We start from the raw sequence: 12,250 nt of genomic DNA, 5'->3' as shown, positions 1-12,250 counted from the left end.
GTGTGTGTGTGTGTGTGTGTGTGTGTGTGTGTGTATGTGTGTATACTTGTGTTTACAACTCTCTTTCCTGTAAAGATTTCTTCAACCCTCTGATGTTTTTGTCCTAGAAAAGTATGAGAGACTGAAGGACTACAATCCTTTTGAGGCATAACATGATGGGATACACTCACTGATGGTACCCCTTGTAGAGAATACTCCCTCCTCTCATTCCCACTTAGAACACTCTCAAAATGCCATTTCTCCTTCTCCTTTTATGTGTTTGTTCCTTAAAACGTCTTCTCCCAAAAGGTTCTTAATGTTTTCATCTCTAATCTCCTCTCTGTTCTCATTCCCACTTCCTTTAAGTTTATACAGATCTACTTCTTTATTATTACATTAGTTGAATTTTATGATGGGGGTAATACATATATGGGCTAAACTCTCACACTTACGTAGAAATGGAAAGAGTTTTAGAATACAAAAATGCGACAGAAAAAGGAATGAGTAAGGAAAAGTGACATAAAGTAATGCATAATTTTATATAACTATTGAGAAGCAGATATAAAGAACACAACTTTTCAGAGAACTTGAGCAGCCATGGAAGCTACAAAAAATTGGAGAAGTTCTCAATAAAGGGGTTTCCTTAAATTAGAGCATTTGAGTGTTGAAAGATGGTGAGAAAAATCAGCCTCATATAAATTATATTTGACAATAATTATTCATTGTAGATTTCTGGGAAAACAGAAGAAGAAAATTATACTTAAGATCCAAAAAGCTTGATTTGACAAGCATTTTTTGGGAAAACAACAACAAAAAAAGGAGTATATTCTGCAGCATGACTTGACAGGCTACTTTATTTTCAGAAATGTTAGGGCTTAGTTACAAAAGAAAAAAAATCATTGTCTAAGGATCATAAAATATATTCTAGTATGGGTCTGTAGTTTATGCATTTACATTGATTTACAATGTATACATAAAAAGAGTAAGTTCCGTTGATAATACCTAAATTCATATAGAAAAATAAATATATGAGTCTTAATTAAGTCATTACAGAAATATATTGTTATTAAAAATTTACAGATTTCTATGAGATATCTTGGAGACAAATGTATGTCTCATCAAGATTTTATCTATGAAGTAAAAACTAAACATTTGTTTTATCAACATATGTGTTAATTTTTTTAATATCTGTAATGTTTCCTTAATAAATCACAGTGGAAGTAAAATAATGAATTAATAAGAGATTATTTTTTGGAACTTTATATGTGTATCTCTTTAGGGAAAACTAAATTAATGTCCCATGGAAAATATTAACCAAACATCCGATTTCTTCTTATTGGGGTTATTCCCACCATCAAGAATTGGCCTGTTTTTCTTCATTCTCAGTTTTCTCATTTTCTTAATGGCTCTCTTTGGCAACCTGTCCATGATCATTCTCATCTTCCTGGACACCCATCTCCACACACCCATGTATCTTCTACTTAGTCAACTCTCCCTCATGGACCTGAACTTCATCTCCAACATTGTCCCCAAGATGGCTTCTGATTATCTCTCTGGAAAGAAGTCTATTTCTTTCATTGGGTGTGGAGTTCAGAGTTTCTTCTTCATCACTTTAGCTAGTGCAGAAGGACTAATATTGGCCTCCATGGCCTATGATCGTTATGTGGCTATTTGCTTTCCTCTCCATTATCCCATTCGTATGAGCAAAAGAGTATGTGTGCTGATGATAACAGGATCTTGGATAATGGGTTCAATCAACTCCTGTGCCCACACGGTATATGCCCTCCATATCCCTTACTGTCGATCCAGGACCATCAACCATTTCTTCTGTGATGTCCCCGCCATGTTGACGCTGGCCTGCATGGACACCTGGGTCTATGAGTACACAGTGTTTGTGAGCACCACCCTCTTCCTTGCACTTCCTTTCATTGGCATCGCATGTTCCTATGGCCGGGTTCTCCTTGCCATCTGCCGAATGCAGTCAAAAGAAGGGAGGAAGAAGGCTTATTCGACCTGCAGCACCCACCTCACTGTGGTCACTTTCTACTATGCACCCTTTGTTTACACTTATCTACGCCCAAGATCCTTCCGATCTCCCACAGAGGACAAGGTCCTGGCTGTCTTCTACACCATTCTGACCCCAATGCTCAACCCCATCATCTACAGCCTTAGAAACAAGGAGGTGACTGGGGCAATGAGAAGAGTGATTCAGAGGTTCTGCTCTGTAGTAATGTAGACAACGTTCTCATTAGTCTTGTGAGCATAGAAGTCTATAGATTTCATTTTATACACTCATTAAGAATGGTGTCATTACAGGATTAAGACAGGGATTTTATTGTTCTAGAAGACTAAAATAATTGGTATTTAGCAAAATAATGGCATATCCCCAATCACCCTTTTTGTTTTCTCTCTGGTAGGTTTTCAATAAATATAAAGAGCATACATTTTCCCTTAACTTGTAGGCAATAAGATTTTATTACTACTTTGAAATGACATTGGAAATAGTCCAACTTGATGGTATTATTCATTTTAATAGCTCTAATATAGTTAGTATATCTTCTCAAATGGCTAAAATAAGGACAAAGAATAAGAAATGATATAGCATTGCCAATTGGCTAAAATAAAGACAAAAGAACAAGAAATGCTATTATATATATATATATATATACACACACATATATATGTATATATATATGTATATATATATATATAATTTCAAGTAAAGTTTATACTTGACTAGAAAATATTGATTCTTCTCTTTTCTGATTTTTAGGGGAAGTGATAGATATAGAAATTAGTGAAAGAGCTCTGCATGGAATTAGATATCTTTATACTATACCCTAAAATGGAAATACAAGTTTATCTATTTTATGAGCAGGACCCTGAATGTATCCAAATTAAATATAAGAAAACAATTTATCAGATCTAGACTGTCAGGATAAATAACTATGATTGTAGAGATGTAAATCAACTATGAAAAATTGAGAGCCATTTTCTAAAAGGATTGAGAGGAATTATGGACTACTTTGTGCAGATTAATCAATCTGATTGACTCCCCAGTCATCGTTCAAAATACTCATATTTACATTCTGAAAAGCCATTATTAGCATTTCAAAATATAATTTCTCTTATGGGCATTTCATTATATATTTTGTGTTCTTATAATTCCACTGAACCAGATTTGTAGGGTTGGTTTGGTATGAACCTCTCTGCAGCACTGTTTTTAATAGATATACCTGTTTAAGCACTAGTTTACAAAGGTCCTACCATTACCTGTAGCTTAGCTCTACAACTGAATACTATGGATGAATGACCATCACTGTTTTGTGGATAATTCTACTCTGCTCTTTATGTTGTCAGATCAAGTGTAAATATGGAAGCCAGAATAAACATGTAAGAAGCTCTGTATTACCCAAAGCATCACAGTGATGGATGACTGATATATTAGAATTGGAAATTACTATTTTCCCCCAGAATAGAAGTTCCACATGTAAGAAAATGTACTATGAATTTTGATGTTTTTATAGTAAAACAAAGTAAGTCTTTATAGATTTCTTGACCCTTAACTGATTAAAAGCTTGATTTTGGAATGGCATAAGCATGATGTATCTCCTAATGTATGATGGGAAATTTTCTTTTCACAAGAAACTATGATAATATGGTAATATTTTCAAAAAAGGAAGTGTTTGTTTAAGTTGAAAGATTTACCTCATATTACATAACTTCATTTTCAAAACTGGAAAAAAATTAACACATTCATTGCTTACTATCAATGACCAAATGCTCATCAAACATTTACTCTTTACTAACAAGATTTTCCAATTGAATTAAATTGGGATTTGAAATGTGATTAGCTAAGGTTCTTAAGTGAATTCATTTCTAAACAGAAATCAATTCAGACCAACTTAAAAAGCAAATATATTTTAAAAGAGTGAGTGACTTTCAGACTCTTCAGAAATGCTGGTCCAATGATGTATGGAGACTCTACAACCAAAATCAATTTCCAACATGTGCCAGATAATGATTCATAACTCACACCATTCAGAGCTCAAAAAAATCATAATATGATGGTCCTCTGAAAACTTGGTGAATTGCAATATATTCTACTCATTTTTTTTGTGTGTAAGTGCTGTTTGCTTAGCAGAGTGTACATCTCTTGCTTTTTTAAAGAGACCCACTCTAAAGTTAAGGTTTGAGATCAAATAATCTAATGGAAACTATGACTATATATAATGACTCCCATAACTGACTCAGACAAAGAAGTGACTATTTAGTACTAGCAGAGACACCAGAAATTTTGCTTTCTAAGACATGTCAAGAGAGAAGTCAGAAACAGAAAAATGGTCATTGTTCTTTAAACTTTCTGTTGAAACGAGCGTCCATGGCTTCTGTTATTTTTTTACAGGTCTATTCTGTGTGATTAATATATCAAAATTTACAGTTCAAAATATAAAAATATGATTATCTATTTAAAAAATCTGTATTTTGTGATTCAAATACACCCCAGTGTTTATAGTAGCATTATCAACAATAGCCAAATTATGGAAAGAACCCAAATGTCCATCAAATGATGAATGGATAAAGAATATATGGTATATATAAATATACAATGTCATATTACTTAGCCATCAAAAAGAATGAAATCTTGCTATTTGTAATGATGTGGATGAAGCTAGAGTGTATTATACTAAGTGAACCACGTCAGTCAGAGAAATACAAATACCATATGGTTTCACTTATATGTGGAATTTAAGAAACAAAACAGATGAACATAGGGGAGGGGAAAGAAAGAGAAGGAGATAAACCATAAGAGATTCTTAGCTATAGAGAACAAACTGAGGATTGATGGAGCGGAGGGTGTGGGGGATGGGCTAAATGGGTGGTAGGTATTAAGGAGGGCACTTTGTGATGAGCACTGGGTTCTGTATGTAAGTGATAAATCACTAAATTCTCCTGAAACCAATAGTACTCCCTATGTTAACTAAGTAGAATTTAAATAACTTGAAAAAAATAAAATCCTGTATTATTTAATAAAAATTCAATAGATTGAAAATAGAATTTGTAAACAAATATATTGAAAGCTCACTGTTATTATTTAGGTTTCTTTTAAATGATTTCAATTGTATATGCAATTACATGCAATTCAGTAAGTAGGAATCTATTTTCTTCTAAATGTTATTAAGAAAAAGAATTTCAATGCAATTTAAGTAATAAGTCATCATTTCTATTTTGTTTTATTTGGTAAAGATTTTTTTTATTTATTTGAGAAAGAAAATGCATGAGTGGGAGGGAGAGAGAATTTCAAGCAGACTCTGGGCTGAGCACACAGCCTGACATGGGACTTGATCTACAACTGTGAGATCACAACCTGACCAGACACCAAGAGTTGGTGGCACAAATGACTGTGCCAACCAGGCACCCCATCATCCTTTCTATTTTAAATTGGTTGGAACTTTTTTTAAAATTTTTTTTTATTATATTATGTTAGTCACCATGCAGTACATCCCTGGTTTCTGATGTAAAGTTCGATGATTCATTAGTTGCGGATAACACCCAGTGCACCATGCAATACGTGCCCTCCTTACTACCCATCACCAGTCTATCCCATTCCCCCATGCCCCTCCCCTCTGAAGCCCTCAGTTTGTTTCTCAGAGTACATAGTCTCTCATGCTTCACTCCCCCTTCTGATTACCCCCCTTTCTTTATCCCTTTCTTCCCCTACCTATCTTCCTAGTTCTTATGTTCCATAGATGAGAGAAATCATATGATAATTGTCTTTCTCTGCTTGACTTACTTCAGGTAGCTTATCTCCTCCAATGCCGTCCATGTTGCAGCAAATGTTGAGAACTCGTTCTTTCTGATAGCTGAGTAATATTCCATTGTATATATGGCCACAGCTTCTTAATCCACTCATCTGTTGAAGGGCATCTCAGTTCCTTCCACGATTTAGCTATTGTGGACAATGCTGCTATGAACATTGGGGTGCATATGGCCCTTCTCTTCACTACGTCTGTATCTTTGGTGTAAATACCCAGCAGTGCATTGTCTGGGTCATAGGGTAGCTCAATTTTTAACTTTTTAAGGGACCTCCACACTGTTTTCCAGAGTGGCTGCACCAACCTGCATTCCCACCAACAATGTAGGAGGGATCCCCTTTCTCCACATCCTCTCCAGCAATTGCTGTTTCCTGCCTTGTTAATTTTTGCCATTCTAACTGGCGTAAGATGGTATCTTAGTGTGGTTTTGATTTGAATTTCCCTGACGGCTAATGATTTTGAACATTTTTTCATGTGTCTGTTAGCCACTTGTATGTCATCATTGGAAAAGTGTCTGTTCATATCTTCTGCCCATTTTATGATTTGTTTATTTGTTTCTCAAGTATTGAGTTTGAGAAGTTCTTTGTACATCTTGGATACCAGTCTTTTTTCTGTAGTATCATTTGCAAATATATTCTCCAATTCCGTGGGCTGCCTCTTAGTTTTTTTGACTGTTTCCTTGGCTGTGCAGAAGCTTTTTATCTTGATGAAGTCCCACAAGTTCATTTTATCTTTTGTTTCTCTTGCCTTTGGAGATGTGTCATGAAAAATGTTGCTTTGGCCGATGTCGTAGAGGGTGCTGCCTATGTTCTCCTCAAGGATTTTGAAGGATTCCTGTCTCACATGGAGGTCTTTCATCCATTTGGAGTTTATCTTTGTGTATGGTGTGAGAGAGTGGTCAAGTTTCATGCTTTTGCATACAGCTGTCCAATTTTCCCAGCACCATTTATTGAAGAGACTGTCTTTTTTCCACTGGATGTTTTTACCTGCTTTATCAAAGATTAGTTGCCCAAAGAGCCGAGGGTCCATTTCTGGGTTCTCTATTCTGTTCCATTGGTGCATGGGTCTGTTTTTGTGCCAGTACCATGCTGTCTTTATGATCACAGCTTTGTAGTACAGCTTGAAATCTGGCATTGTGATGCCCCCAGCTTTGTTTTTCCTTTTCAACATTTCCTTGGTGATTCGGGGCCTTTTCTGATTCCATACAAATTTAAGGACTACTTGTTCCAGTTCCTTGAAAAATGTCATCGGTATTTTGATTGGGATAGCGTTGAAAGTGTAGATTGCTCTGAGTAGCATGAACATTATAACTATGTTAATTCTTCTGATCCATGAGCATGGAATATTTTTCCATCTTTTTGTGTCTTCCTCGATGTCTTTCAAGAGTGATTTATAGTTTCTAGAATAGAGATCCTTTACATCTCTGGTTAAGTTAATTCCAAGGTAACATATGGTTTTTGGTGCTATTGTAAATGGGATGGATTCCCTCATTTCTCTTTCTTCAGTCTCATTATTTGTATATAGAAATGCAACTGATTTCTGAGCATTGATTTTGTATCCCACCACATTACTGAATTGCTCTATAACTTCTAATAGTTTGGGAGTGGATTCTTTTGGGTTTTCCATATAGAGTATCATGTCATCTGCGAAGAGAGACATTTTGACTTCTTCTTTGCTAATTTGGATACCTTTTATCTCTTTTTGTTGTCTGATTGCTGTTGCAAGGACTTCTAGTACTATGTTGAATAATAGTGGCGAGAGAGGGCATCCTTGTCGTGTTCCTGATCTTAAGGGAAAGGCTCCCAGCTTTTCCCCATTGAGAATGATATTTGCTGTAGGCTTTTCATAGATATCTTTTATGAGATTGAGTAATGTATCCTCTATTCCTACACTCTGAAGGGTTTTAATCAGGAAAGGATGCTGTATTTTGTCAAATGCTTTTTCTGTATCTATTGAGAGAATCATATGATTTTTGAATTTTTCTCTCTGGATAAAATCTAAGACACTGATAGATTTGTGAATGTTGTACCACTCTTGCATCCCAGGGATGAATCCCACTTGGTCATGATGGATAATCCTTTTAATGTACTGTTGTATTCTATTAGCCAGGATCTTGTTGAGGATTTTGATGTCCATATTCATTAGGGAAATCAGTCTGTAATTCTCCTTTTTGATGGGGTCTTTGCCTGGTTTGGGGATCAAGGTAATATTGGCCTCATAGATAAAACTCCAGGCCGGGACGGTTTTCCTGGGGAATTCTACCAAACATTCAAAGAAGAAATAATACCTATTCTCCTAAAGCTATTTCAAAAAATAGAAACAGCTGGCTGGATAATTTTAACAGATACTGTGTTTCTTTACACTTGTGATCTGAATTTGAATGCCTGATATTTATTGTCCCTGAGTTCTTCATGTTTTTCTAAAAAGTTTTTTTGTCCTCATTTCACTAAATCTCCACCTCCCTGGCTTTGACAAGCACCAATCTATCCTATGTATCTATAAACTTATTTTCTTGTGTTGTTTTGTTTTGTCTTCCATGTAAGAGAGTGATCATTTGGCATTTGTCTTTCTCTGTTTAACTTATTTCACCTAGCATAATATCTTCAAGGCCTATCCATGTTGTCACAAATGGCAAGATTTCATTCTTTATATAAATATACTTAAATATATTCTATATATTCTATGTATTTATATATAATTCCCTTATTCATTCACCTACCAATGGATATATAGTTTGATTTCATATCTTGGATGATATGATAGTTCCATTTCTAGTTTTATGAGGAAACTCCACACTTTTTTTTTTCTTTTTCATAGTGGATACACCAGTTTACATTTCCAGAAACTATGTACAAAGATTCCCATTTATCCACGTTCTCACCAACACTTGCTTTTCCCTCTTTTTGATAATAGCTATTCTAAATGTGAAAGTCATATCTCATTGTGTTTTTTATTTGCATTTCCCTGACCATTTATGACATTCATCATCTTTTTAAAATTTTCTTGTACATTTCTCCATATATGTCTTCTTTGGAAAACAATCTCTATTCATGCCTCTGCCAATTTTGTAATCAATTTTTTGCTTGAATTATATGTGTTCTTTTGCATCTTGTCTGCTACCCCTTATCATGAATATGATTTGCAAGGGTCTTGTCCTATTCATTGGTTTGCCTTTTAATTTGGTTCATGATATTCTTTGTTTTGCAGATTTTTAGTGTGATATAGTCCCACTTCTTTATTTTTACTTTTGTTCTTCTTGCCTTTAGTGTAAGAATCAAAAAAAAAAATTATAAACCTATGTCAAGAAACTAACCTCTTGTTTCTTCCAGAAGGTTTATGGTGCATTTGTCTTTAATCCATTTTAAAGGAATTTTTGTGTATGGTTTAACATAATGGTCCAATTTCATTATTTTGCATGTGACTGTTCAGTTTTCCCAACTGAAAAATACATAGATTATTCATTTACTGAATTTACTGTCCTTTCTCCATGGTATATTCTTGGCTTCTTTGTTGTAAATAAATTGACCATATATTCATGAGTTTATTTCTGGTCCTGGGTTCCTTACTCTTCCTCATCCTTTAGAATACACTGAATGCTATGGTGTCATGCCATGCTCACTGTTTTGTGTCTCCTGGAGAACTATGCATCCACTCCACTCCTCCTCCACACTGTTCAGGAAGCGCAGGGATATTTTGGGATCCCTTTATTATCTGGGTTTTAAGGGCTGTTTGGGACTCAGTACTTCTCTGATTGAACACAGAGCCTTTTTGATATATCCACCATCTGCTGGTTCCCATGGTCATTGTCATTCCCTATGGATAATTCTGCCCTGAGATCCCACCAACAGGTTCCATTATATCCCATACTCACAATTCTTCTGAATTTCATATATATATGAAATTTTTTAGTCTAACTTATATCTATCTATCTATAGTGGAAAGTTTTTAGTCATTAACTGAAATACCTTTATTTCCCATACAAATTCAATTTACTACCACCATATCCAAATACCAACTTTTCCTTCATTTTGCTGTACACATGAGTTATATGATGTAAATAATAAGTATACCCATTTTTCTAAATACACCAATGGCAGGTCTGTTTATATGTTAAAAGGCAAGATTTTATTTTTATCTTGGGGAAAAAAAAACCTTTTCATAGACCAGATTATTAAATATTCAGTGCACAAAACATTCAGGTAATTATCTTAGTATAAATAACCAAAATATTTAGACTTCTGGTTTCTGGTTCTTCCTTCAAGGAACCCGGGAACAAATGGTTATTTTAATAAGTGAAAAGGTAAGCAAATTGAAATATCAACAACCTTTTTTGTATCCACAAGATAAGGAAGGATACAGGTGAAACAATGGACCTTAAGATTAGAGATATTGTCAGGTGAATATAGAGATCCATAGCTTACCATAGCAAAGCTTCATTAGAACAGATACCAGAGCAGGAACCAGTGTTGAGATAGGACAACCTGAAGTATAATTGACTCACTATTAAAATCTTAGTATAGACAATTTTGAAAGTTAAATCTCCAGGGGAATCCAGTAATAAAGGATCCCCCATGCTTTTTAGAGGTCAATCAGGTTCCCACCATAAATGATAAGAAAAAAAATTCCTAAAGATTTCAGAAGGGGAAATGAAGCATAAAAAATAAAAATTAAAAATGCATCAAACCACTCTCATGTTTACCAAGTCCAATGCTCAAAAGGAACAAGTTAACCCTAGCCTAAATACTAACCTGCCCTAACATGGGTTATTATCACAACTTAACTGAACTGTGGAAATAGAAATATTCAAAGTCCAAGCAGCTCATACCTTCCACATGGGAAAAACAAAACACCTAACTCCACCCCAGGTATACATACTCCTCCCGTGAGGAGAGAGGAAAATGAGAAATGCTTGTGATGTTCAGTGTCCAGAAGCACAGGCTTATTAAAAGATAAAGACAAGCCATGACTATCAAAAAAACAAAACAAACAAACAAAAAAACCCAAAAAACAAAAAAACAAAAAAGAACTAAGATACACAAGAAGAAAAAAAATTGTGAAGCTACAGAACAAAGATCAGAACAGATAATGCTAAGTGAAATAAGTCAAGCAGAGAAATACAATTATCATATGGTTTCTCTCATCTATGGAACATAAGAACTAGGAAGATTGGTAGGGGAAGAAAGGGATAAAGAAAAGGGGGTAATCAGAAGGGGGAGTGAAGCATGAGAGACTATGGACTCTGAGAAACAAACTGAGGGCTTCAGAAGGGAGAGGGGTGGGGGAATGGGATAGACTCGTGATGGGTAGTAAGGAGGGCATGTATTGCATGGTGCAGTGGGTGTTATACGCAACTAATGAATCATTGAACTTTACATCAGAAACCAAGGATGTACTGTATGGTGACTAACATAATATAATAAAAAATATTATTATAAAAAAATGAACCATATGTGGCAGAGATGTGAGAATTATCAAACTAGAATAATAAAAAAACCAATATGGTTAATATGTGCTAAAGTCTGTAATAGATAAAGTGGATTGCATCCAGAACATATGGCCTATGTAAAAATAATATTAAAATACTAAAAAAGAAACAAAAATAAATGCTATAGATTAAAAAAAACAGATTAAAATGTAAAGAATAAATGAGAAGTACTTATTACTAGAATGGGTAATTACTTATTACTAGAATGCAGATGACTGGCCTAAAGCATAGATCAGCCAAAACAAAGCAACAATGTGGACACAGCACACATCAGAGACACTCCCTGAAGCACCAGGCACTAGACACTACATGACTTCTTTTTAATAAAGCCATTACTTTCAGGAACAGGAAACATAACAGGCTTTTCTAACACTGAGAAGGCAGAGACTTAGATGGAATGCAAAAAGGGAGGAATTCACACCAAATGAAACAACAAGGGATGCTTCAGTGGCTCAGTCAGCTAAGCATTTGCGTTCAGCTCAGTTCATGATCCCAGGGTCCAGCATCAGGCTCCTTGTTCAGTAGGGAGCCTGCTTTTCCCCTGCCTGCCACCCTTCCTGTTTGTATGCTTTCTCTCCCCCTCTCTCTCTGATAAATAAATAAATAAATAAATAATAAAATCTTTAAAAAAATGCAAGTCCACACATAGAGATTTTAGCAAAACAGTTATAAGTAATATGTCTGATGGAGAATTTAAAGCAACAATCATAAGGATACATACTGGGCTTCAGAAAAGAATGATAGACTCCAGGGAGACCATTACCACAGAGATAAAAGAGTTTTTATAAAAAGAGTTCTTTCATAAATGAAAATTCAATAATTCAAATTGGGACAGGGTTGATGCAATGAACACAAGGCTGCAAGAAGTGCAGGAATGAATAAGTGACCCAGAAGACAATGGAAAATAACAAAGTTGAACAAAAGAGAGAAGGAATTACGGAATATAAGAATAGACTTAAGGAACTCAGTG

At 34.9% G+C, this 12,250-nt stretch overlaps 1 protein-coding gene across 1 annotated transcript; it reads left to right on the top strand.

Moving 5' to 3' along the window:
* Positions 1-1,279: 1,279 nt before the first annotated feature.
* On the top strand, positions 1,280-2,215 carry LOC103680584 (olfactory receptor 2L8-like). Its single transcript, XM_008710086.1, has one exon. It carries the CDS (start codon positions 1,280-1,282, stop codon positions 2,213-2,215), a length of 936 nt encoding a protein of 311 aa, XP_008708308.1.
* Positions 2,216-12,250: the final 10,035 nt, after the last annotated feature.

Source organism: Ursus maritimus, unplaced genomic scaffold, assembly GCF_017311325.1.
Source record: "Ursus maritimus isolate PB19 unplaced genomic scaffold, ASM1731132v1 scaffold_5, whole genome shotgun sequence".
NCBI classification, from domain to species: Eukaryota; Metazoa; Chordata; class Mammalia; order Carnivora; family Ursidae; genus Ursus; species Ursus maritimus.
The sequence above is the reverse complement of the archived record's forward strand: the minus strand, read 5'-3'. Positions and strand labels throughout refer to the sequence as shown.

Excerpts from the sequence above, each read along its gene's own strand:
- LOC103680584 (XM_008710086.1), top strand. The coding sequence starts at position 1,280 with ATGGAAAATATTAACCAAACATCCGATTTCTTCTTATTGGGGTTATTC.